The sequence below is a fragment of the Sylvia atricapilla genome, chromosome 2 (assembly GCF_009819655.1).
Source record: "Sylvia atricapilla isolate bSylAtr1 chromosome 2, bSylAtr1.pri, whole genome shotgun sequence".
In the NCBI taxonomy this organism is placed as follows: Eukaryota; Metazoa; Chordata; class Aves; order Passeriformes; family Sylviidae; genus Sylvia; species Sylvia atricapilla.
The window spans coordinates 32,831,062-32,854,434 of record NC_089141.1 but is presented as its reverse complement, the minus strand read 5'-3'; the positions used below and the strand labels follow the sequence as shown (position 1 = coordinate 32,854,434).

At 38.4% G+C, this 23,373-nt stretch overlaps 1 protein-coding gene across 6 annotated transcripts in view; it reads right to left on the bottom strand.

The window, feature by feature from the left end:
- DLG2 (discs large MAGUK scaffold protein 2) overlaps window positions 1-23,373 on the bottom strand; it is a 986,088-nt gene that overhangs the window by 17,472 nt on the left and 945,243 nt on the right. For 3 of the 6 annotated variants that reach the window (XM_066341281.1, XM_066341282.1, XM_066341283.1), the window contains 2 exons: window positions 22,903-22,978; window positions 7,579-7,678 (listed from right to left, as the gene is read on the bottom strand). In XM_066341281.1, the coding sequence (XP_066197378.1) occupies window positions 7,579-7,678; window positions 22,903-22,978 (176 nt within the window). Of the gene's footprint in view, window positions 1-3,806; window positions 3,849-6,629; window positions 6,676-7,578; window positions 7,679-22,902; window positions 22,979-23,373 lie in introns of all 6 variants that reach the window. The other 3 variants (XM_066341287.1, XM_066341284.1, XM_066341286.1) reach the window with 2 other exon arrangements.

Here is a 23,373-nt window from a genome sequence, read left to right as displayed (position 1 = left end):
CTAGCTACTTTTCACTAAATGCTCATCATGAGAAGCAAAAGTTAAGAGAAATGTGTTAAAACAATTGCCAGAGACCCACTAGAAAAAAATGCAGAACACCTGACTCTGGACAACTGGCCTGTTTTTATAGGGATATATAAGAAGGTCTGCAGGAACATCCTGCACTTGGCAGTCATTTCTTACCCACACATGTTTTCTTTGTTCTGGCCAAGGTGTCAATTATTGATTTCATAGAGTCATAGAGGCATTCAGTTTGGAAAAAACAAGTCCATCTCTGCCAAGTCCTACTAAACCAAGTCCCTGAGCATGTCTTTTAAATCCCTCTAGGGATGGTGAATTAACCATGTCCATGGACAGCCTGCTCCAATGCTTGATAACATTATCAGTGGAGAAACTCTGTCTAGTCTCTAATCTAAATCTTCCCTGATGCAACTTGAGGCCATTTCTTCTTCCTGTTGCTTGTTGCTTGGGAGAAGAGACTGACCCCATCTCACTACAACCCCTTTTCATCTGCTCCTCACAGGACTTGTGCTCCAGACCCCCTTCAGCTCTGTTGCCCTTCTCTGGACACGCTCCAGCCCCTCAATGTCTTTCTTGCAGGGAAGGGCCCAGAACTGAGCACAGGATTTGAGGTGTGGCCTCAGCAGTGCCCAGTACAGGGGGACGGTCCCTGCCCTGGTCCTGCTGGCCACACCATGGCTGATCCAGGCCAGGATCCCATCGGCATTCTTGGCCACCTGGGCACTGTGCTGGCTCATGTTCAGCTGCTGTTGACCAGCACTCCCAAATCCTTTTCCACCAGGCAGCTTTCCAGCTAGCCATTCTGCCCCAACTTCTCACAGTTCAGAAAGCAGTGGGGCAGGCAACCCCTTTCTTCCTGCTAATTTTCTGGGGAAATAGAAAGGATAAGAGGCACAGGGACAGAGTCACAACCCCATGAAAACCCTTTGATTCCCCCAGTGGTTTTCTATTTGCTCCCCATCAGTTTCCCAGCTTTACTTTTATCATCCTCTGCACGTCACCAGTATGCTGCATGTCACCAGTATGCTTCATGTCAGCAGTGCACAGACTGAGGCCTAGATGAGTTTCCAAGACACACGGTGTCCTTGCAAAATAACTTGTAATGCCTCGCCTTGAACCCACAGGATGTCCTCAAAATGACACTACATCACACTGAGGAACAACTCTGCAACATGGCTGGGTCCAAATGGAGTAATGCAGACTTGGTTCTGTGGCAGTGGCTGATGATGGGCTCCGTTCCCAGCTACCCAGATTCTAACAAGAATAGCAGGAATAGCAACCACATGCTGTCTTCCTCTGCCAGGAATGTTACCTTGGGCATCCTTTTTTTTTTTTTTTTCTTTTCTTTTCATTAGGAATAAATAAATCAGGAGGCAATGAGGAATACCTAGAAATACTTTAAGAAATCTTCTAGGGCTATGTCTGGTAATTATTCTTCCCATATCAGAGATGTTGATAAGCTTTTACAGTGTAGCATCCTTTCTCAATAGAGAAAGTAAGAACTGCAGTGAAAAGAGAACTTCCTTTGACAGGCCTCATCTCTTTTATCTCCATCCTTCACAATTTGTTGACTTCACTCTCTGACCACCTGCCTCTCAGTCTCATCTGATTTTTCTTGGTTCCTGACACATAATTTTTCTAGGGGATTTCCTGTGATGAGCTGTGCAATGGGATGTACTCTCAGCACAGCAGATCTCAGATCTCCTTGCCTGAAGATTCAAAGACTAATCATCTGGACTTAGGACAGCTTTAATTCTCTACAGGAGATATGCTGATGTACCATGCCCAGGTGGAAATTGAACACAGTCAGGTTAGACTTCAGGTGCCACCATGGATATCTGAAACAATAATTTCCATCTGGGAACCACAGCTGCTAATTTGTCAAGGACATGCCTTCAAATATCATGTTAGCACAGACCAATGAATCCTTAGCAAATGAAATCAGGCTCTTTGGGCACCAGGTTCTGTATTTTAAAGCCTCTTTCATTTGGCATAACCTAAGATAGGCTTCCTCTGCTTCTTAATGGCATAGCTATCCCTGTGGGCAGAGAAAAAAATTCCTGCCAGCATCTTCTCCACCAGACAGAAGTTGTTGGACATACCAGTAACGTGTAGGGAAACCCAGCCAACAGGATGCTGCTGGAATGAGACCAGAACTTGTCTCAGATGGAAACCACTCTAGAAGGAGGGTGACTGCCATGGGCAGTTGTTACTCCAGCACTACTTTTTCTTCCAAGTATCTATGTTCCAGCTAACTTTCCCAAACTTTGTTGCACCTCAAAAAACACACTTTATTTTAAGTTATTACACAGCCAACAAAGAACTGGCTACCTGGCCTGTCTTATGATCTAATTTACTAGCAGGCTTTTGTGGACATGCCCCAAATATTTGGCTGCAACTGGGCACTCCTGTTAAGGCTGCTGTTTGGGAGAGTTCATCAGCCTAGAATCTCCTCTGGGCTTTTACCCTGAGCTCTCCCTGAAATATACGGATCTGGATAAAATTTGACTTGTGCAAACTTTTGAAAATTTGATTTTGATTAATTTCTGATTGTAAAGTCAATAGAGAGAAATAACATCTTATATATCAATATAAATATAATAAAAAATAAAATCTGCCTTTTTTTCCAAGTAGAAGGCACATTAAAAATAAAACAGTTCAGAATAGGATCTTGGCAATTCAAGAGTGCCTATTATTTTCTTGTGACTCTGGCAATTGCTTTCCAAGGAAACCTTTTCAATACAAGAGAATACAAACTAATTTACCATTTCTGAATAGGATAAGATTAGCTGTTTTGCTGAAACAAACCAGTGTTTATCAACAGAGCTCAACTGCTATGCGTTATATCTGGACTAGTAAACATGAGGTATGATACCACTGATTACCTGAATGTATGTGGGTGCTTAGCACAAGTGCTGAGTGACTGGTGAAAAACTTGGATTTGTTAAGCAAATGGCTTGAATAAATGAAAAAACTGGGTGATACAGCAAGCACTCTGTCATTTTAGTTATCTTTTATTCCATTTCTAGTAATTTATTTAATGCCTTGGGTTTTTTTCAGCTTTTTAGAACTTCCAAACCATAGTGATATTGGTTAAATTTACGGGCATTACTAAGAGCTACCCAGAACATACAGTCTGTCTCTTAGTTATATGATCACATGGAGTCTGTAAATCCAGGCAAATCAGACTGCAGGGGTTGGGATGTCCACCTACATGGTATCAGTGACATTCAGTGGCCGTGCCTAAGCAGTGAAGGTCTATCTTACCTTTTTTTTGAGACTGCAGTATGAATTAGGAAATCTGTACTGTCAAAACTAAGGGCTCAGTAAAGTTTCTGGGACTATTTCTTAGCCATCCATACAGGCATGAAGAAATGCAAGTAAAAATTGTGACCTTGTAAAAAGGATGCCTCTTACAGATTTGACTGTGGCTGTGCAGTAACTTTACTCTTAAAAGATCATCAAGAAACTCCCCTCCCACCCCCACTGAAATAAATTTTTGTCACTAAATGAAATAATCCTGACTTGCACAGGCTACCCAAAGCCAGGTTAATTTTATATCCCTAATACATCACAAGTAACAACCTTTTCCCCTTCTCTTATAAAGTTTGCCGGTTTTCTTTTATAGTTCTGTACTCAAGACATGGTCATAAATTTGAATTCCAAGCCATTTGCTCCAGTGATCTTTTTAACATTAACAAAAGAGTAGCAAGGAGAGAAACAAAATAAAATAAACAGAACAAGCAATGCAAAATAAAAGGACTCTAATGAAAGCAGTAACTTACTGTAGCTACTTTCACTATCGCTGGCATTAGAAGAAACATGTTCTGCAAGAACAGTACAGCAAATTAAAGAACATAACCAAGCACCACAGAGCTGCAGAAACTTAAAAGAACTGCCACAGTCATGCAAAGGTAGTTATGCAGAGCAGAAATAAAAGCTGTGCAGTGACATCACCTGGAAATGCTCAGATATTTTACAGAGGTAAAATGAAAGCCTTCTCTCTTGTGGCATTTCAGAAAGAGACTGTATGTATTAGCTACCGATATGTGCCATGGCAAAAACATGTCTTTTTGTGATAGACAGTAAATGACATCTCTGACAACTTCATTTCAATGTAGATTATGGTCAACTTGGATCTCACTTGATGTCTTGAACAATTTCTTGAAATGCAAGTGTCTGCTCATATTCTGCACTATCAGTGATGTGCATCATTAATGCACTGAAACTATTCCTGCTAAACTTCTAACCTGTGTCTGTCTTTAATCACTGTGCACTACCCCAAAGTGAGATCACTATTGTGCACAGTGATTAACAGATTAACATGGAAGTTATTTTGGTATCAAATATTGTAGCTGTGTCTAATCTACCCTGTCCAAAAGGGAAGAAAAAACCAAAACAAAACAAAAGACAAAGCAAATGAAAAGACTGAGGAAAAATAAAAGGAAGAAGTCTTTTTCCAGAAATTGTTTAGCCCCAGGATTTGAGCTGGAGTTTGAAAACCTTCACCAGAGCAGTCTAGGTGGGTGAACAGGAATATAAGAACTATAATGATGGGTCAGTCTTGTAATTTGTCAAGTCAGATGTCCTGTTTCTATTATCATATTCTTGAAAGGAAGGTGAAATCTACATCATATAATGTTTTTGTTCCAAAACTAGTCAACAGACTATTTATGAACAGTAAGATCATGGTATATGTTCTCTAGGAAGTCTGCAGACCATATTAAACAGTGGTTTCTCTGGTGGAAATGCTGATTATTTTGCACCTGAAAGATCATTTGGCAGTTGAAATTTTTCAGCTGACCCAAGACATTTAGAAGCCAATGGCATAATGGCTGTACATCTGGGAGCACCCTGGGTTAATGAGAAAGACAGGAACAGTGCCAAAATTCTCCTCAAGATGCTGCTTTTCCTCCATGTACCAGTCTAATGATTTAGGGTTCATAGATTGGGAATGATGGGGCTACTGGTGCAGCAGAAATGAGAAGAGATGATATCTGATAAAAATAGTAATGGGAAACCTTGATCTTGGGCTTAGGAAGAAGCTTTAAAAAATTCAGCTTATATTTTGAAGAAAACATCATCATGCGTTTCAGACATTTTGTAGTAAGTTAACAGGGGTTATATCAAAATAATGTGGTATACATTAGCATATATGGTAATGGACTCTGAACTACTTTATTTAAAAATAACAAATACCCTTCATAGTAAAAACTGCCATTAAAAAAATATGTCTGAATTGAAAATTAACAAAAGTCGGGTGTGTGGGAATATCTAGAGGTGTACCAGTAATTTAAAACTAGGTGCAATATTAATACTGACGTTACAGCCTATACAATAAATACCTCGGTGCTACTTTGTTCCATATCAATTTGCAGAATTCAGGTAACTTTAAAATGGTTGGATGTTATGGATAATTCTCCTTGTAAGGACACATATTCAGGAAGGTTATCAGATCTGAAGTATTTTACTTTTCTCTGGCAGGGACGGATCTGCATTTGTTGCTAATGAGCTGCTATGACACTTAAATGATCACAGAATGGTTAAAATTCAGGTGGCAGTGACACTTGCTGTCTATCACTGACAAAACCAGTCTTGAAGGACCGTTCTTACTTGCACAAGAGATAAAGCTTTCATCTTTAAATTGCCACTGCATGGCATTAAGTTAAACCACTAAAATGCTCCTTTAACAATTCAGTCAGAAACAGAATAATCTTCAAAACTGTGTGCATGGATGTGCATTCCTGCAATTAAAAAAGCACATACAAAACAGTAGGCAATGAAGCATTAACACACATTTTGCTCCAATTACTTGGTGCTTAAGAAAAGGAAAAACAACTGAGGAACAAGTAGCCAAACACATGCAAGTGGCATTTTGTTTACATTATTTAGCTCTGGATACAGAATTTAATATATTTTGAGGAAGAAAAATTATTTCTGAGCAATGATCTGACACGTTACACACTCTGCAATGCCAAGTCTTGAGACAGGATTGCTGCATCAGAAAAAAAATTGATTAAAGTTATGTGACAGAGAATAGGTTGCTAATGGTGAAAACTGGTCAGAAATTAGCTATGGAGAATGCATGATCTTCTCTAGCCTGCAAATGTCTTCTTCTGTTAATAACAAATACTAATCTAAAAATTCAGCAAAGTAACAAACACTCCCATGCAAAAAGCTGAAAATGCAGAAGCAACGGCATAAACTAATTTTTTATTGATCTCCTCAGGATGTGATCATGTTAAAATGTTTAACTTTCCTTTTAGATGGAGAGGGAGGGATTGTTGCTGAAAAGAACAGTCTAGGCAGCAAAACGCGTTCTAGGTATGCTACTCTACAGAACTGCCATGATGGGAACAATAATATACTGTCAGAAACAAAAGGTGTTATTACAAAAGAAGTGCAAGTGTCTGCTTGATACACTGTATGTTATTTAATACCGTCATGCAGAACAGAACGATTGAAACATTTGTAATGCATTCACAGCTGGGTAACAAATAAAACTCTATCTTGTGCATGCTAGGAGTGGAGGGTCCTCAGAGAAGAAACAGAAGCCAAAACAAAACAAAACAAAAAAGGGTTTACAGTGACCATTCCTGGGAACTTACTCAGAGTCTTTGTTCCATAACCGTCGTCACCTAATCCGGGGATGTCCTGCACGGAAGTCCCCAGAGAGAGCAATGAGAGAGGAAGAACAGCCGCAGAAGAGGAAGGAAGAAGTCAGTGGAGTTGAAATGGATACTACCATGACTGACCATGTTGATTGAGCAATCTGGATCCCTGCCTTTTCTTTCTAAAACAAATTTAGACCCATATTCTATGAAAATTTGGCCAAAGAAAGAGGCAGTGACTGTGAAACATGCCTTTTGGAGCTGTGAGGAAGAAGGAACAACCAGATAAATAAAGTTCCAGAAACTATCCTCCACTGGATAAATTTAGAACAGTATAATTAAGGAAAAAAAGTGAATATTTGGGCTTGGAACTAGCAAATATTTTTAATAATGCTGGTTCCCTATATAATTTAAGCAAGCAATAAATGCTTGTGGTGGTACACATTCCAAGATCCAATTTAGTTCTTTAAGCTGTTAACATGGATGCTTCCTTTAATTGTTAAACTTCCAGTGAAGCTGCCCATGGAAATCAACTTGGTGAAAGTCAAAGGCAAAAAGAAAAAAAAAAAATCAGAAGAGATATTTTAAAAATGAATTAGTTTAGTATTGTCAAAGAAATCACATTTGTCTTGTTTTGAGCCAATTCTGATCTGGGAATATTTCTGAGAGACAATTTTGGATTTATGACAGGTGTCACAACAACTTTGAGGGGCCGTATTTCCGCTCCCAAAAGTTAAGGTCACTGCTTTATTCTTCTGAAAATAGTATTTCCAGAGATGGAAGGAGAAGCTGGATCCAAACTGCAGTCATACATTGGTCACAGTAGTAATACCTCTCCTGCCTGCCTATGACTGATATTTGCCTAGGTGTGTGGGATACTGGTATCATGCGTGTCACCCATTTGTTGTGCTGCTGCATGTGACATTGTCTCCAAGAGGTTACTTACGTTCTGGATCACTTGTTTCCTGCTCACTCTGCTCCTTGCTCTTGTAGAATGGGAATTTTCGTGAAAAGATGAAGTTCTTTTTACGCTTGTCATTGAATGACTGTGAAGGAGAAAAGGCATGGGGCAAAAACAGGGACGTCTAATTGTTGTCACACTCATGCTGACAAAACAACTAGTTTGTAAAAGTGGAGAGAACTGTAGTGACTCAAATTAGCACAAACTAAGTGGCTGCAAAGAATCAGAGGTGTGGTGAGGTCTGAAATTTGAAGGCAAAGCTCCTGAAGACTGGATCGATTTGATTCCAGAGGTCTTAAGTCACAGTGTACGGCTCCTTACTTGAAAACTGTTGTGTTTGGCTTGTTTGGATGAAGGGCTGCAGATGCTTCAGCATGCTTTGAGATCAAGCCATCCATCTTTAATCACAGCTCAGTGTGCACAGAATTAATTAACTGTCTGGAAAGAATAGGCTGTAATGTGGAAAGCGGAAGCCTTTGATTTGCTTGTAGTGTGTGGATTCAGCCCTGTGTATAAAAAGTTCTTTACTGGTAGGTGCTGTTGATTTAATAATGTTTTATTTGGCCTCTTTATTGACAGCTTCTAAAGTGTGTGTGTTTTAATGCTTTTTTGGGGCATAATATAAAAAAACACTTTGCTTTTTTTTATAGATGTATTTTTATGCATTAGGTTTCTCTGGATATACTTTTAGTTCTAGTGATTTAGAAATGGAATTCTGCTGATAAGCAGTATTTCATTGCATGTTGAGCAACATATTTTGCTGTAATTCTTCAAATCAGAAATTAATATAGAAGAAATTGGTAATTATATGATAAAACCTTTGACTTCATAAACACTCACCAGCACTTAGCACTGTCTTGTGTAAAACCAGGATATGACTACTTGAGACATTTGTTTCAGATACTAAATAAGGAAATAGGGTCCCTATATAGTCAACTGAAAGAAGGTGGCATTTCTAGAGGGCACACAGAGCTGCAGACAGTGTGTGTCTGAAGTGATCTGTGCTGTCAGTCAGACAATGACCTATAATGCCTCTTATACTGAAGATTCACACAGGACTTTGCAAGCAATGACCTCTAAGAGAGCAGAGACCTTCTTAAATAATTTGAAGGCCCAATCTCATATGTTTGTCAGTGCTCAAATTGAATATAACCAGTATTTGGCTCCAGTTCTGCACTGGAATATTTTTAGAGTTTCAGAACACAATTTATTTTCTTACATTTGGAAATCATGGAATAAAATGTGTTTTAAATATGTATTTCTGAAAGATGGATACTGAAAATCTCTGTTGAAATAGTTGGATACTCGTGTCACAAAAGTTTCATACCACTTTTACACTTCAAGCATATTTAAAGTTTAGTAACTGAAAAAAAAGAAAAAAAAATGCACATGTAGAATAAATGATCCATGAAAATATCTCAGAGTATGTAAACATTCAATGTGAAATTAATGTGGAGGTCATGCACAAATAATCCAGACAGCATGCAATTTCAAAACAAAGCAAGTATGAAAGAAAGCCAGAGGGGGGAAAAAAAAAAAAAAAAAAAAAAAAAAGCACACAAAAGATTAAAGTAACCTATGGATGAAAGGGGGACTGACATGCGCATTACATCACTTTAATGACCTCATGTATATAATTAAATTAAAATGTGTTTTCTGTGATAATTTCTTTTACTTTTCCAAAGAAAGGAATGTAGCATGTTAACATTTCTGTTTGTGAAAATGCTGTTTGTAATGATTTATCTGAATTTGACATAGTAATGCTATTGGCATTACACTTAAAGGGAAAAAATGTATAAACAGTAACATCTCAAAAACAAGAGTGTTTTAAAATTACAGTCGCTTAATTACAGCACTTCAGAATTCAAGAGAATGTTATCAAAATAATAAATAAATATGTCGTGTTTCACACAAAATATATAAGATATAACACTTAAATATATTGTTTTAATTTTTTCCCCCAACAGTCTAGAGCAAAAACTTCAGAAAGTACCTTTTCACCAGAAAAGCGTATATTATTTTCATGCTTATGCTTGATCTAACAAATTACACAGATATTTTATACTGTTATATAAACTTTTTCTCCTTCTGCAATTTCAAGTACTGGCTTGCTTTTTTAATAAGATATTGTTCCACTTCAATTTGGATGATCAAAATCTGGCAATTTGCAGCAGATGACTATCATATGCAACCATGTCACTGTATTTGCACCAGTAAAAAACTTTCTTCCTAAAATAGAGCTGATCTACTTATATTAATATCCATAACCAAACATGTTTATGCATGTGATAGTATATCTATAGATTAATCATTAATTACTAGCATGGTAGTCAGAGGGTTTATATTTAAAATAATAAAGAAACTAAAATATTATAAAACACTAAAGTGGGTCTGACTCTGCAAACTTAGAGACATAATTAGGCCTTGGTATTAACTGAATGAGCTTACCAAGTGTTTATTTTCTTAATTTAAGTGCACGTTTCTTCACAAGGAATCAAAGACAAGAGCCTTGATTTTGGTTTTGTATCCAGTATAAATGGTATTAAAATCAGGCTGATGGTCTCCACCTTAAGGATATGAAATCCTGCTGACAACCCCAAAAAGGCTTCGTACAGATATCATAATTTATATCTCTAATGCATAGAGACAAGGGGCTTGGCAAAGAGAGAAGAGGGAGACTCAGACAGAATAAAACCATGTTTCTGTTGCACACACCATTGTTAATTCCAGAATTTGCTTCATCGATGGAAGAGTAGAGGCCAACACTGAGTGTATATTTTCTTTTTTAAGAAAGGATCACATGTACAAAGATCTGTGGCAAGGTTAAATTCCAAACTCAGATGTATATTTGAGAAATTTTATTTTAGTACAGTGGAAGCTTTGGACTCGTCAAATACTCTGGAGCCATAGGCTCTGTATTCTTCTAGAAAGCTGTGAAATAGATGTAGGACAAATTTGAGAGGTATTTGCCTACATCTCTCCACCTGATACAAAAGTTGCACGCAACTGGAATTGCAATTGTGATAGCAAGCTTAGGCTGACTCAACTGCATTTATGCAGGCAGAGTTTCTGAAAGTCAGTGAAAAAGTGCTTGCAATTGGATTCCTTGTAAGTCACAAGTTCTTTGCCATGATAATGTAAAAACCTGTAATGGCAAATTACTCAGGCATTTCAGTCTCAGTGAAAAACCTGTACAAGAGATTACTTGTGTATGTCACTGCCATTCACACAGATCACCACTAACCTAGGCAATGGCAGCAGGAGGCACCTTAAACAGACAAGTGCCTAACACTAAAAGGCAAATGAAATTTTCAAATTGTTTCACAACAGAACAGTGATATCATTCACAGCACTTGATCTGCGATGGAAAAGAGTCTCTTGTCAGAAAGAAAATGGAGGAAAGTGTTCACTCATGTCCTGGCTTGAATCCTTGTTTGATACTACTAAAACATAGACTGTGTTTTGGAGAAGCCAGGAAAAATACTTGTGATGTGCACTGAGCACTGTTGCTTGACCAAGTATCCCCAGTTGTCCCCAGTTATGTAAGCCTGGGTTGCACACACCAACCTCCCCTGGTTGTGACAGACATTAAACCGCTGTGTGTTTCTTCTCCTGAAGAACTCGCTTGGGTACTTTTCCGTGTCAACATCTGTTTTGTATTCTAAATGTTTTTCCCTAGGCTCAGCAGCCATATATATGTTACTCATCAGCTAATAGGGTAGTGATTTTAAAGGAAATTTTCATGTAACACTAAACAAACAATCTTATTTCAAAATTTTCTTCGTAGTGGTAAACATCACAAAAACCAGTCTCAGCTATTTGATACCTGTACCATACTGCAATAGGCAACTATATTGTTGTTTACTTTGAACTTCTTCCCTAATTTTTTTTTTTCATAGTGTAGCTGATCCAACCCCTACAATTTAGTGCAGATGTGCTCTTGACATGGGTTGTTCCCTTTAGGCTTTGCAGAAGATCCTAATAGGTTGGGGAAACATTTTTTTATAGTACTCTAACAGGTCTATTTTCTCAAAGCCAAGAAGCTACCAGATCAAACCAAAGCATTCATGCTTCAGGAATGCTTTCTTTTGCCATTTCATTCAACAAATACTAATCTTCAGTCATGAGTTGGGAACCAGTGTACAGGGACCACCTGAGAAATAGCTGTTCCAGAGCACTGGCTGTGAAATTATTTTTTACAGGGTGTAGATGGATTTCATATAGTATCTAATTTTAGGCAGGTTTGGGCTATGCTTTAACCTAGTTTTTATGTTATATGACTATGAATGTCATCTTTGCTCTCAGATTGGTCTAGCAGTGCATATGAGAGATTAATTTTACTGCTTCTCATCTGCAATGTGGTCTTCTTCTTCTTCTTCTTTAATACCTGATTTTGGCCTAAGTTAAATGAAAATCCTTCATGTACTCAGCCTTCCAAAAAAGTCTACAAAATTTATTATCAACATTATGTCTCTGCAACCCCTTTCTCTATATTTAACTGACCCTTTTTGTGTTAGGGAGATTAATTTACTCATTAGAACACTGACTTTAATAACAGATTGGGCACTCAGACACTGTTAAATCCTGATACTTAAATATTCTGATTTTATAAATCTCTATATTATATATTTTAAATCTCTCCTGTCATACCAAAAATTTGCACTGACACCAGAAACAAAATTTTTGGACTGTAACATATCCTCAGTGTTATTTCACTCTGGAAGCAAATATATCACCTCACTGGTTTTATAATGGGCTTTTTCACCTGGCAGTCCCAAGCCACGATGAATTTGAAATCTCATGTTAAATGATCTGACCAAGTATAGAGGACTGCCAGTGCTACTGAGCCATTCTTGCTTTCCTGATGCAATCCCAAACTTGGCCATGGGTTCACACACACAGAAAGCACCTCATGGTGTCTGTGCAGACATGTAGAAGATAAGCTGAGGAGTTGTGAGTGGCAGCTGTAAGCCTGGTTGTACAGAGATCAGAGAGAATATTCTCTGAGATGTCCATCTTTCATTCTCAGTCTGCACGCACAATTACATGCAGGCAAACAGCACTAGCCAACTTCCCTAAGATTTTTTACGAGATGCAAGGGGAAGGACATCCCTATTCTGTTAAGTTAAGCCTTTAGTTTTCTTAGATACTTCAATACTTCCTTATTGAATTTTTGTACCATAATCTGTTTTGGTAAGTGAGAACCTACTGAGTGAGAAGAAGCTTGAAAATAACTCTGCTTGCTTAGTTTTCCCATGAAGTTGTAGGGAGATTTGGGTGTTGGCAATCCAAAATGAAAAGGTAAAAGCCTGATTAAAAACTCCATTCTGTCTAGCTTCTCCAGACAAGGGTATGGTGGCTAAGTATTCATAAGTATGAAATTCAAATAATATATATTTTTAAAGGCTGAATTACTGCTTGTTGTCTGCCAGCAACTCAGTTCTAATTTCTGACAAAACAACCGTTAAAACCAACATAAACTACCAGGGGAGAAGAAAGACAAATAGACTTTCAAGAAAACATGTAAAATCAGTATTTCCAATTTTGCAAACCTGTATTTAACTTGGTGCAAGGTATGAAGGGAGTACTTTTCTATGCTAATTTGCATGGTTCTATCACTGTTAGCAAGATGAAACACCAACATAAAATCTTGCTTATGTGACAGCCAAGGTAATTTACACGTATCTGCAGGTTGTACACCGAGATAGTGGGAAGGAATTGTTCAAACAGCAGCACTGGAATTGATAGCATGAAAATAAGAAAGGGCAAAGCTCCTTGACAGTGAAATCAATTTGGATGTAGAATAATCTGCCCCAAGGGAAGTGGAAAAACCTAGATAATTTTTTCACATTTAAAACAAATCTGCTAATCTTGAGTACTGTGGGGAATAACACTGCAGTGCTTGGAGAGAAGGGGGCGGTGAAGGGAAAAGAGCTAAACAACAATCCTTTCCCAGCTCTAGTATCTGTGTTTCTGTGATGAGATGCTCACAGACTCAGCATCTCAGAGATGTGCTGCAGTCTAGCGTGGGCTTGGACCTAGCCAAGCTCACTGCAGCCAAATGAGCCATGTGAAGGCCGCCTTCTCCCTTCTCCCTCCTCACTCCTCAACTTCCTCTTCAACTGGAATCAGAAAGCGTACTTGATGTTTGGCAGTGTTGTCCTAAATGTTCCTGGTCAATATTTTTTCCTGAACTTTCCCACTTGGAGCTGATGTATGTCATCAGCTATTGATAAATCTTTGGGCACATGAACTTGTCCCAGCACTCTTTGTGCAACAACGATGTCAGGAGAGCCTCAGAGATCAGAAGTAGCATAGCGTGCCCTTGGCAAAGATTTGGGACTGTCTGATCACCCAGACTCACAGGTTTTCCTACAGTATACCGTAGGATGTTTATCCACTTGAACTTTGTTCCTCAATTATGATAAGGCATTTTCTTAAATCTTTTTTAGAGCTCTGATTCCCAGTTGACTGCTAGTGCTTCTTTAGGTTTTAAAATGAAATTGAGGATTTTGGTCTCTGTGCAGCCTTTTGAATTAATTTCACTAACAGTTTCACTAACAAATAAAGCTGCAGAAGGTGTTGGTTATCTGTGCTATTAAAACCCACGAACCTGCTAATTTATAACTGGTTTTTGTGGAAATGTTCATGCAATCAAGTGCTGTGCACTTGTGCAAGTGCAAGCTACTGCATTAAATGGACGATTGCACAAAATAAGTTTCATAAAGACCTTTATTACTTTTTTATGGAGTAGTGGAGAAAGATTTACAATACCTACATGCCTTCAAACTGTACTTATGGAGAGATAGTTGGACAAGAAAATCTTTTGATCTTCCCTTTTGAGATAAAGAAAGAGTGATTGGTGTACCAGGCTGAATTATGACAAAGGTCTGGCTCAGCAGACATAAATCATACCAGGCTCTTGGTTTGCACTGAATACTTTAATTTATTTAGGACTTAGAGTTGAAGTTATAATAAATAAAGGCATGGGCAAACAAACCCAAAGTCAATCTCAAGAGACTGGTTTGAGGGTTGTTTAGGAGGTGAAGCTCCCCCATCTTCCAATAATGCATCTCATATAACTAGTCTATGTTATCCAAGCAGGATATCAAGTTACACGGACTATGGCTTTGACCCGGGGGCAGTTCCTCTGTCCCTGTAACCTTCCAAACATGGTCTCTGAGTCACTAAGGCAATCACTGAGCTGATTGAATTTAACTGAGTCAGAAATAGAGATGTGAAATATAGAGCATGTTTCTTCTGGATGAGTGTTGATGCTTAACTCCACACTTCGGATCTTTGTGTGATGTCTTAATAGAAGAAAATATTGTTGTCTTTCTGATTCTTTGACAATATCTACTGCCAATGCCACAAATTTTTCTTTTCAACTGATTTTTAGATAAAAACCCAAGTAACTATGGCATTATCTATACATACATGGAACCTTCATACTATTTAATTCAGGATATTAGACATCAAGTTATAAAAATAGACCACGCATGAAGTTTAACTCAGCACAAATTTCTGCTGGAACAGCTTAGAAGAAAAACAATTAACTCTCAGCTGTAAACTTTGGTATTTTACCTGTGCTAGCAAATTTTCACAGTGTTATATTTAATCTATGACTGATTTAAACATTGCACTCCATATATTTATGTCAGTGACTCTCCTAAAAATTTCTCTTACCTAAGAAAGGATGGCACAAACTTCTTGTGGGATAGGAAGTACAGACACTATAGTCCCTAATATTATGGCCACCTAAGAAATAATATTATCCAATAAGTAAAACTCCACACCACTAGAAGAATTACAGAAAAAAACCAAAAAAATCTGTAAAATCTATAAAATAAATGCATTTATATTGCTCATTAACAGATAAAATTACTCTTTCAGTTATTTTCTTTGAGCGACAAGATGCAAATAGGCAGAAATATTTTTCATCATCTGGATAAATTTATTGACAATTCCCTTATTTCTCAAGTTCTCTACCCTAATCCAATTTGTTTACAAATTGGTGGCTGATATTTAGAATTTGTACTTCTCAATAAAATGAAACATGGAAAACAGACACAAAGATTTTGTACTTAAATATTTTCTTTTAATTTGAAAAAAAATTGTCAAATACTCTACTTTTACTGGATTTTTCAAAGAAAGCTACAGAAACGTACTTCTTCACTTCAGCTGGGTAAAAGCCTCAAGTTTGAGGTGAAAGTTTTTTCACAATTTCTAAAATTGATTCACCTTCTTAAAAACCAAGATTTTTAAGGCCTATCAGTTTCCTGACAGAGCCAACACTGCTACCCTGACATAAATTAAAACTGAAGACTCACTTGTTTTCCTTTATTTTTGACTGCACCTGGCATTACTATGAAATTACTGGATGTAATTGTGGAGTGCCTCAAGATTACCTGGAACACTCTGAATCTGTTAAGAATCAGTTAATTTTTTCTGGCTATGTGCTGTTTTATCATTTGAATTTCATTTGCTTACTTCAGCACATGAGTGAGGCAGATGCTGATGACAGCACTATTTCTATTGCACCTTGGAGAAATGCTGAGCAAAAAGTGTTCAGCTCAAGGGGAATGGTCAAGGCAGCCCAATATTGCAGGCTCAGGTCAACCCAAAAGTGTGCCAACATCCACTGCCTGGCACCAGCTCCATCATGAAGTGTAAAGACAGAGCTGTGGAGGATGTGAAAACTCATGAAAGAGCAAGGGCAGGTGGACAAATGACATTCAGATTTTCCTCCTTGTCCTGCCTACAGAGAGGGGGTTGGACTTTAGCACTGTGACCAAGTTGTCACAAGTTGTGTGACAAGTTGTGTGACCAAGTTGTTGTTCTATACCACACACATCATCCCTGGGGTGTGTGGATTCTGCAGGAAAAGCTGGGTACCCTTTACTGGCAGTCATCCAGTGGGAGTAGCTTATTTGCAGTTTAAATTTCCTGCTGATGTTAAACCCAGCACACTCCTATGTGGGAAGAAGTCATCTCCCCCCAGAAACAAGCTGTTCCATAAACAAGAACAATGCTGAGATCCGATTCTTCCATGACACCTAATGTCATCCCATTTTGGAGGTCTTAAAGCTTTTGACAGAACTTAAATCCAACAGAGAAAAAACTACAGGATCATAAAATATCCTGAGTTGGAAGGGATCAGCAAGGACCATCGAGTCCAACTCCTGGCCCTGCACAGGACATCCCAAGAGTCATACACCATGTGCCTGAGAGCACATCTTGAACTCTGTCAGCCTGGTGCTGTGACCACTGCCCTGGGGAGCCTGTTCAGTGCCCAAGCACAAGGTGAAGAACCTTTTCCTAATATCCAATCTAAACCTCCCCTGACACAACTTGAGGCCATTCCCTTGGGTCCTGTCACTTGTCATCAGGGAGAAGAGATCAGTGCCTGTCCCTCTGCTTCCCCTTCTGAGGAAGCTGGAGCCTACAATGAGGAATCTCCTTTGCCTCTTGGGAATGGTGACCCTGCAAACTACACACTGAGTGCTAACGAGCTCTCCAAATCAGCAGCTTTTTGAATGCACTCAGATTGTGGATTTTCCTCTACTTTTACGATGTTTGTCCCTGTACCAATCACTTTAGGAAATCTGTTCATTGTGTCAAATGTCTTTAGAAAAGAAGTGTAAAGAAAAGTTGGTCAAAATGCATGGCATATGTGGAAAACTTTCAGATTATGGACTACAGAACTGCTTCTCCCTAAAGGTGGTGCATCTTTATACTTAGAAAACCGAAGCCTAGTAAAGAACTGATGTAAGAAAAAAATCTTTATTAGGCAGAGAGAGAGTATAGACAGCCTAATACACTGCTTTTTTTCAGTCAGGGATTAAATTGAGATAATTGCCTTTTTCTCTGCATTGATACAGCCAGATCTGCCCCAGTAAACCACTAGCACAGATGCTGTACCTGACACCAGAGTAGGTGTGACTGCAGCTTCTGCTTAGTGACAAAGACAAATAATCTAATTTCCACAGACACTCATATAAGAAGAAATAAAAACAGGGTTAAACTGCAGCAGTTCAGCCATTTCTAAGAATGAGGAGAGTGAAGCACTGAAGTGGGCTGTTCGGGAAGAATATGAAATATCTGTTATGGCAGGTCTTTAAGCAGAGATTAGACAAATCTGGGATATAGGAAGAAGTTACAGACTAAACCCTCAGGGCATAGGTGACCACCTGAGGTTCCTAATGACCAGTTTCGCTCTGTTTTGATGACTAGGGGTGAAAATATAATGATTTTCTAGAGCATAAATGGTTGGAAATACATGGGTTTGTTCGGCTTTCCCCCCTGCCCCCTTCAAATACTTAATAAACTGTCAAAAGGTGTCCTCTGTATCAAGTTCTGTTGGTCACTGGATTTTGACACTTGGAGGAAAGCTGCATTAAATATGCAGAGAGTCTTGTTTACCCCGCAATACCAAATTTGCTATCTCAGTCAGGTTTTGCTTTTTCCTTTCATGCCTCAGTGCAATGTTGTTAAATGACAATAAAGCAAAGAGATGACCTTACATTTCAGGCATCTGTGGGATCTGTAAACAGGATCTGCACATAAGAATATTATTAAATGCTATCAAACTTCTGACTGTCATAATAAATCATTCAGAGTCAACTAAAGAGGCAGGCTGAGTGTGATGTAGGTGTCTGACTGGAGTCTGAAAACAACTGTGGATGACAAGGTAAGTGAACAGAAAAAACCCCTAATGGGTAGTGATGGAGCAGTGTGGTGTGGGTCACAGCCCAGGACCCGCACTGCTGAGGAGAGGCAGAGCTGGAAGGGGTTTTGGAGGGATGAGGCATTCCCTTTTCTTGGCAGGCACCTCATCCCTGTTCAGTACCCTGCTGAGCAGCCTCACTAGGGCAGGCACACATCTGGGAATGCTTCCTAGTAAACATGGGAAGAATATCTCCCCACACCCTGACACACACATTAGAAATGGAGATTGTGGGACACATTGCTTTCATTTCATTGGCAAATGAAATAGAATATTTGTACATAAGACAATATTCTGGAGTCACTGGCCAGATAAGGTGTGAAATGGAAAGGCATGTGGTATAAAAAAATCAGTTCTCTATGTAAAATTAAGTTTTATCTACCTGTTTCAAATATTTCAGCACATCTCTGGAAACAGGCAACACACATAAATATTAGTAAAACTGAGGTGTTGCTATAATTTCCAAGTTGCTATAAGTTACAAGAGCTGTAATTTCGACTTCAGAATATTTTCAAGAGACAGTCAAGGAAGTGTATGTGATCTGACATGAGAAAAGCAAAAGGTGCTATTTTTGTCTCCTGAAAGACCTGTTGTAATTATAACAGTTACGAAAAAAGTAGATTACTGGCTAATCTCTTTCCCCTCTGTAATATTTCTGTCACTTGACACTCTGGCTCACTAAAAAATCTGAAAAGCCCTCAACAATTGTGGGTTTTAGGATTAGAAAAGGAAAGGCTATTTTTGTTCAGTCTGAAGCCTGTGGAAGGAAGAACTACCAAGAATTCAGTATGCTGTTTTGGCACATACATAATCCTGTTCACAGCTACTCACATGCTCTGTTCCTTCTGGTGCAAAGGTGAGCATGAGAACATACTTGGGATACAGTCTTGAGTTCAGCATAGCATAAAACATATTTTTAAATGAAGTTTGTGCTTACAGCTTCTTTCTTTGGCTTCCTCCAGCAAAAATATCAGACATGAACCTTAGGTCTGCTCCATTTTCCATTGATTATCCATAGACGAGTGAGCCCCAAAGACTGAGAAAGCAAATGCTTAGGAAATCAACGAAATTTTTTTTATTATTATTATTTTTTTTTTAATGTTTCCAGTGTCCTGGGCACCCTGTCTTTTGCTGCAGAAGAGAATGACTGTAGGGCACCAAAGCAGTGTAGTGGTGGGGTGAATTTGATGCACCAGCCACCTTCAGTAATTAGAAAAAATGCTGAAGTTCACTACAACAATTATAAGAATGAAGACAGAGGCTGAACTTGTCGATACAATAAAGCACAATCTTTACTTGGTGAAATGAAACTGTTTATACCTGTATTTGTATTTTTTTCCTTACTACATAGATGTTACCATCTCTAACTGGTCTGGTATCTTTGTAAGTGTTAATGTAGCCTGGATGCTGGTGATGTCTCTGAGCCTGGACAAATAAATCCTTTGGGACAGAATAAACAGAACATCGAAGAAAAGCAGCCCTGTTGGGTTAAGCCAGAGATACAGCTAGCCAAGTAGCTTTTTGGCACAGTCCAATGACAGATGTTTAAAAGAAAAAGTAGAAGTAATATGATCCTTTCCCTTTTATAACATCTCTTATTGAAATCAACAATTAATGTGTTCTAAGTTACATAGCAAACATTTTAAAGTTGTCATTAGTTTTGCTACTTGCTAACCTACCTAATTACTTTTCAACTTACTTTTTTTTTAAATGCAATATCCTGTAATAATGAGCATGGGGATTTTATTATGCATTGCATGGAAAGGTACTATCTGTGGCCTTATTTAAACTTGAGACCAGAAGGTTTCCCTAGAGCTCCCTAATTTTGATTCACATTCCCTGTTTCTATAGCTATCCTGATTTTGTAGACTTTAATTTCACAAGGCATGGATTGGAGGGTCCAGTGAAACAAATCTAAAGTCATATAAATATTCTAAATCACATTTTTAAGAAGTGCTGAACTAATTTTATAGATGAAGTAACATACAAGTTTGGCATGAAAAAGAGGAACTTTGGGCCTTTGGAAAGATTATCCTTTATCTCTTCCCACAAACAGGTTCGTCAACTATATTGCTGAATATTCTTAAACACCTTTTCAGTGAGACACAAGGAGCTGATAAACTACAAATGTCACCCCATCTGTAACATTTTCTTTGCATCTTATCTCCAGATATGGGATTAAAAATGAGGTATAAACAGATAAAAATTCATAAGACTTTATAAAAGCATAGAATAACTAGACGGTTTCTACTTCAAATGATAACTTGAGATAGTTATGTCAAAGAAATTTTGATATTATCTCAGGAAACCTCTGCTGTTGGTTATTAGCTCTTGAACATTGCTTATACAGGGGAAGAAAAGAGTCAGGGCTAGTGAGATGATTCAGCTAAAATTGCAGTAAGGTACACCATTACCAGTTCAAAACCCCCAAGGATTCTCTGTATTCATTTTTGTTGTTGTTTTTAAAAAAGATTTTAAAAGCTTCCATGCACATCTCCTGGCCAAATTTAGAAATATTCCATGAAAAGATTTCTCTCAGTTTCATCTTTAGCGTAAACTCAGACCTTTACACTTGCTTACATAGTCATGAATGTATGAGCCAAAGGTGCCACAGACCCACATAAGCTCATTCCTATCTGAATTTTAGCTTGATTTTGAAACAAAGGGGTTTTTCTGAGCCTACAGCAGCCCTGCTGACCTGGGATAAATTTCTTCTAAAGTGGAAAAAAAAAGTAAAAAAGTAAAGTGTGGCCTCTTAGACATTTTACACCACTTCTTTTTGGACACTGAAAGACCAAATGGAAATAGTGACACCTAGAATCCATATACAAATGTGTGTACTCAGATACCTCATTTCATGTGCAGGGTTTGGTCCCAAAGGCTACAATGGTCTTGCTCAGTAATTAAACAATTTCCTAAACACTGAATCAAACACTGATGTTGAGTGGCTGGCAGATTAATGTTACACTGATGACAAAAATGGAAAAACAATTTAGGGAATCAAGAGGTAATTAAATTCTTGACAGAATCACTTGAAAAGGGACCATTAGTTATATGAATGAATTATTCCCCTGCAGCTTCGATTACATATGGGAAATAGACATGCAAACAGTGATTTCACCGGCAATATAAAACTTATTATCTCTCAAAATAAGTGGCAAAATTAATATACAAGGTTGCAGAGAGTGGTCATTTCAAAGTAAAAAAATAGAATTCTGACTTCTGAAGAAATGCTGTGCAATGAATCAGTCTTTTCTTAATGTATTTTATTGTATTTTTTTTACCAAGTTATTTGCAAGTGCAAATAACGTACAATTCCATGAGCCTTATAAGTCTGGAAAACTTGTTTCGGTCAGTACAATAATTCTGCATTTGCACTGGATTCAGGAATCGTTCTGTAGAGCAGTAACAGGGAAGTGTTTGCAAATGTGAAATACTATTTTGCTGGCACATAGAGACTTGGGAACACCTGTGATAGGAAGAGGAATTTCTTACCCTGCTAATCTGTCTGAAAGGACAGAATAGGGGAATTATTAGTATTATCATTATGGAGGGAAACTGAAGGAAGAAGAGATTAAGAATGAGAGTTTCCAGCTAGGCAGAAGACCACAGGAACAGCAGGTCTGAAAGGGACCTACTGAACCATTTAGTTATTTCCCTTGCCAGCACCTACCTACGGCCGTGTCTGCTCATCACGCAGTTTTGGCCCTGCTCTACCTTCTGCACGCAAGCAGGACTTTTCCCTCATGGCTGCTGAATCTCTGTCTCCTAGTTTGCTCACAGAAGCCCTCAGTTGTAAATTCCAAATATGCCAACTGGATGAGTTTCAAAAATAAATCCCTGCAAATGTCAAGTATTCACGACTGCTACAACTGCAAGCTACACTTCAGCAGAAAAAATATACCTTAACAGCCAGGACTGTGGGCACTTCTCATGCTGTAATACTGGCCAGCCAGACAGCACCAGACAGGATAGTGGCCATCAGGCTAACAAGAACTGCTGACTTGGGCACAGTAAAGCAGCTCTGTGAAGTGGCAACAGCAGGAACGCTGTTCTGTCCAGGCAGTGCTGGTGGAATGGAACTTGCACATTTTGTGTTGTTTGGCCACTGTGTCTGGTGTGAAACACACCTGTGTTCAATGTCTGTCACAACTGTCAAAGCATAACACCCAAAACCTAATTTTTTCTATCCAGGACTCCTTAACTCACAGCTTTTGATTTGTGGTTTAACAGCTTTTGAAGCCAGGGAACTTACGCTCCTGGTCCTATTTCATTAAACTGCTATCCATCTGCATTCATTTTAAAAGTCTTTATCCTCCATTTAACTAAAATCACAGCTATCATGGAACGTTCTTTATTTTTTAGTATCTTCCCCTTAGGAGGCACTGTCATTCAGTATTATTATAAAAAGAATATTTAATTATTTCATAGATTATATCATACTAATCTCTGATCTACATTTCACTGTACTGCAGCTCTAGGTTGCAACAACCTAAATATTCCTTATATAGCTAAAATTTTTTTCTACTCTGGATAAAAACAATTGTACAGTGCAATTTCAAAAGGTTTCACTATTTACGTACCCCTTTTGCATCAATTACACCGGGTTTCGCGTTGAATTTCACTGTCTTCAAACGTGCACGCTCCTTTCTTTCCACTCTGGGGAAAAGGAAACACAAATGAAGAAAGACACGTTGATCATAGCAGCATTTTGTATGAAACCTTTGATACCTGCTCTCCCGAGACCATTGGCAGCTTACTGTACATAGAGTAAACATTTAAAGCAAATTTCATACATTGAAAAGGAGAGGTCACTTCCTCAGGCAGGCAGCAGTTTTCTGGGAAATGTGGGACTGGGTTTGAGGAGTCCTGGCTGACCCACACCAACAGAACAGCACTGCCTCTCAACGGACATGGGAGTCCGGGAAAAGCATGCTGGGGACAGATTTACTCTCTCTGATTTAAGCTGTTCAAAAACCAGGCAACATTTAGAGTTCTGTGGTCAGAGGAATAAAACAAGGACATGTCCTTACGCACCTTGATTAATACGGACA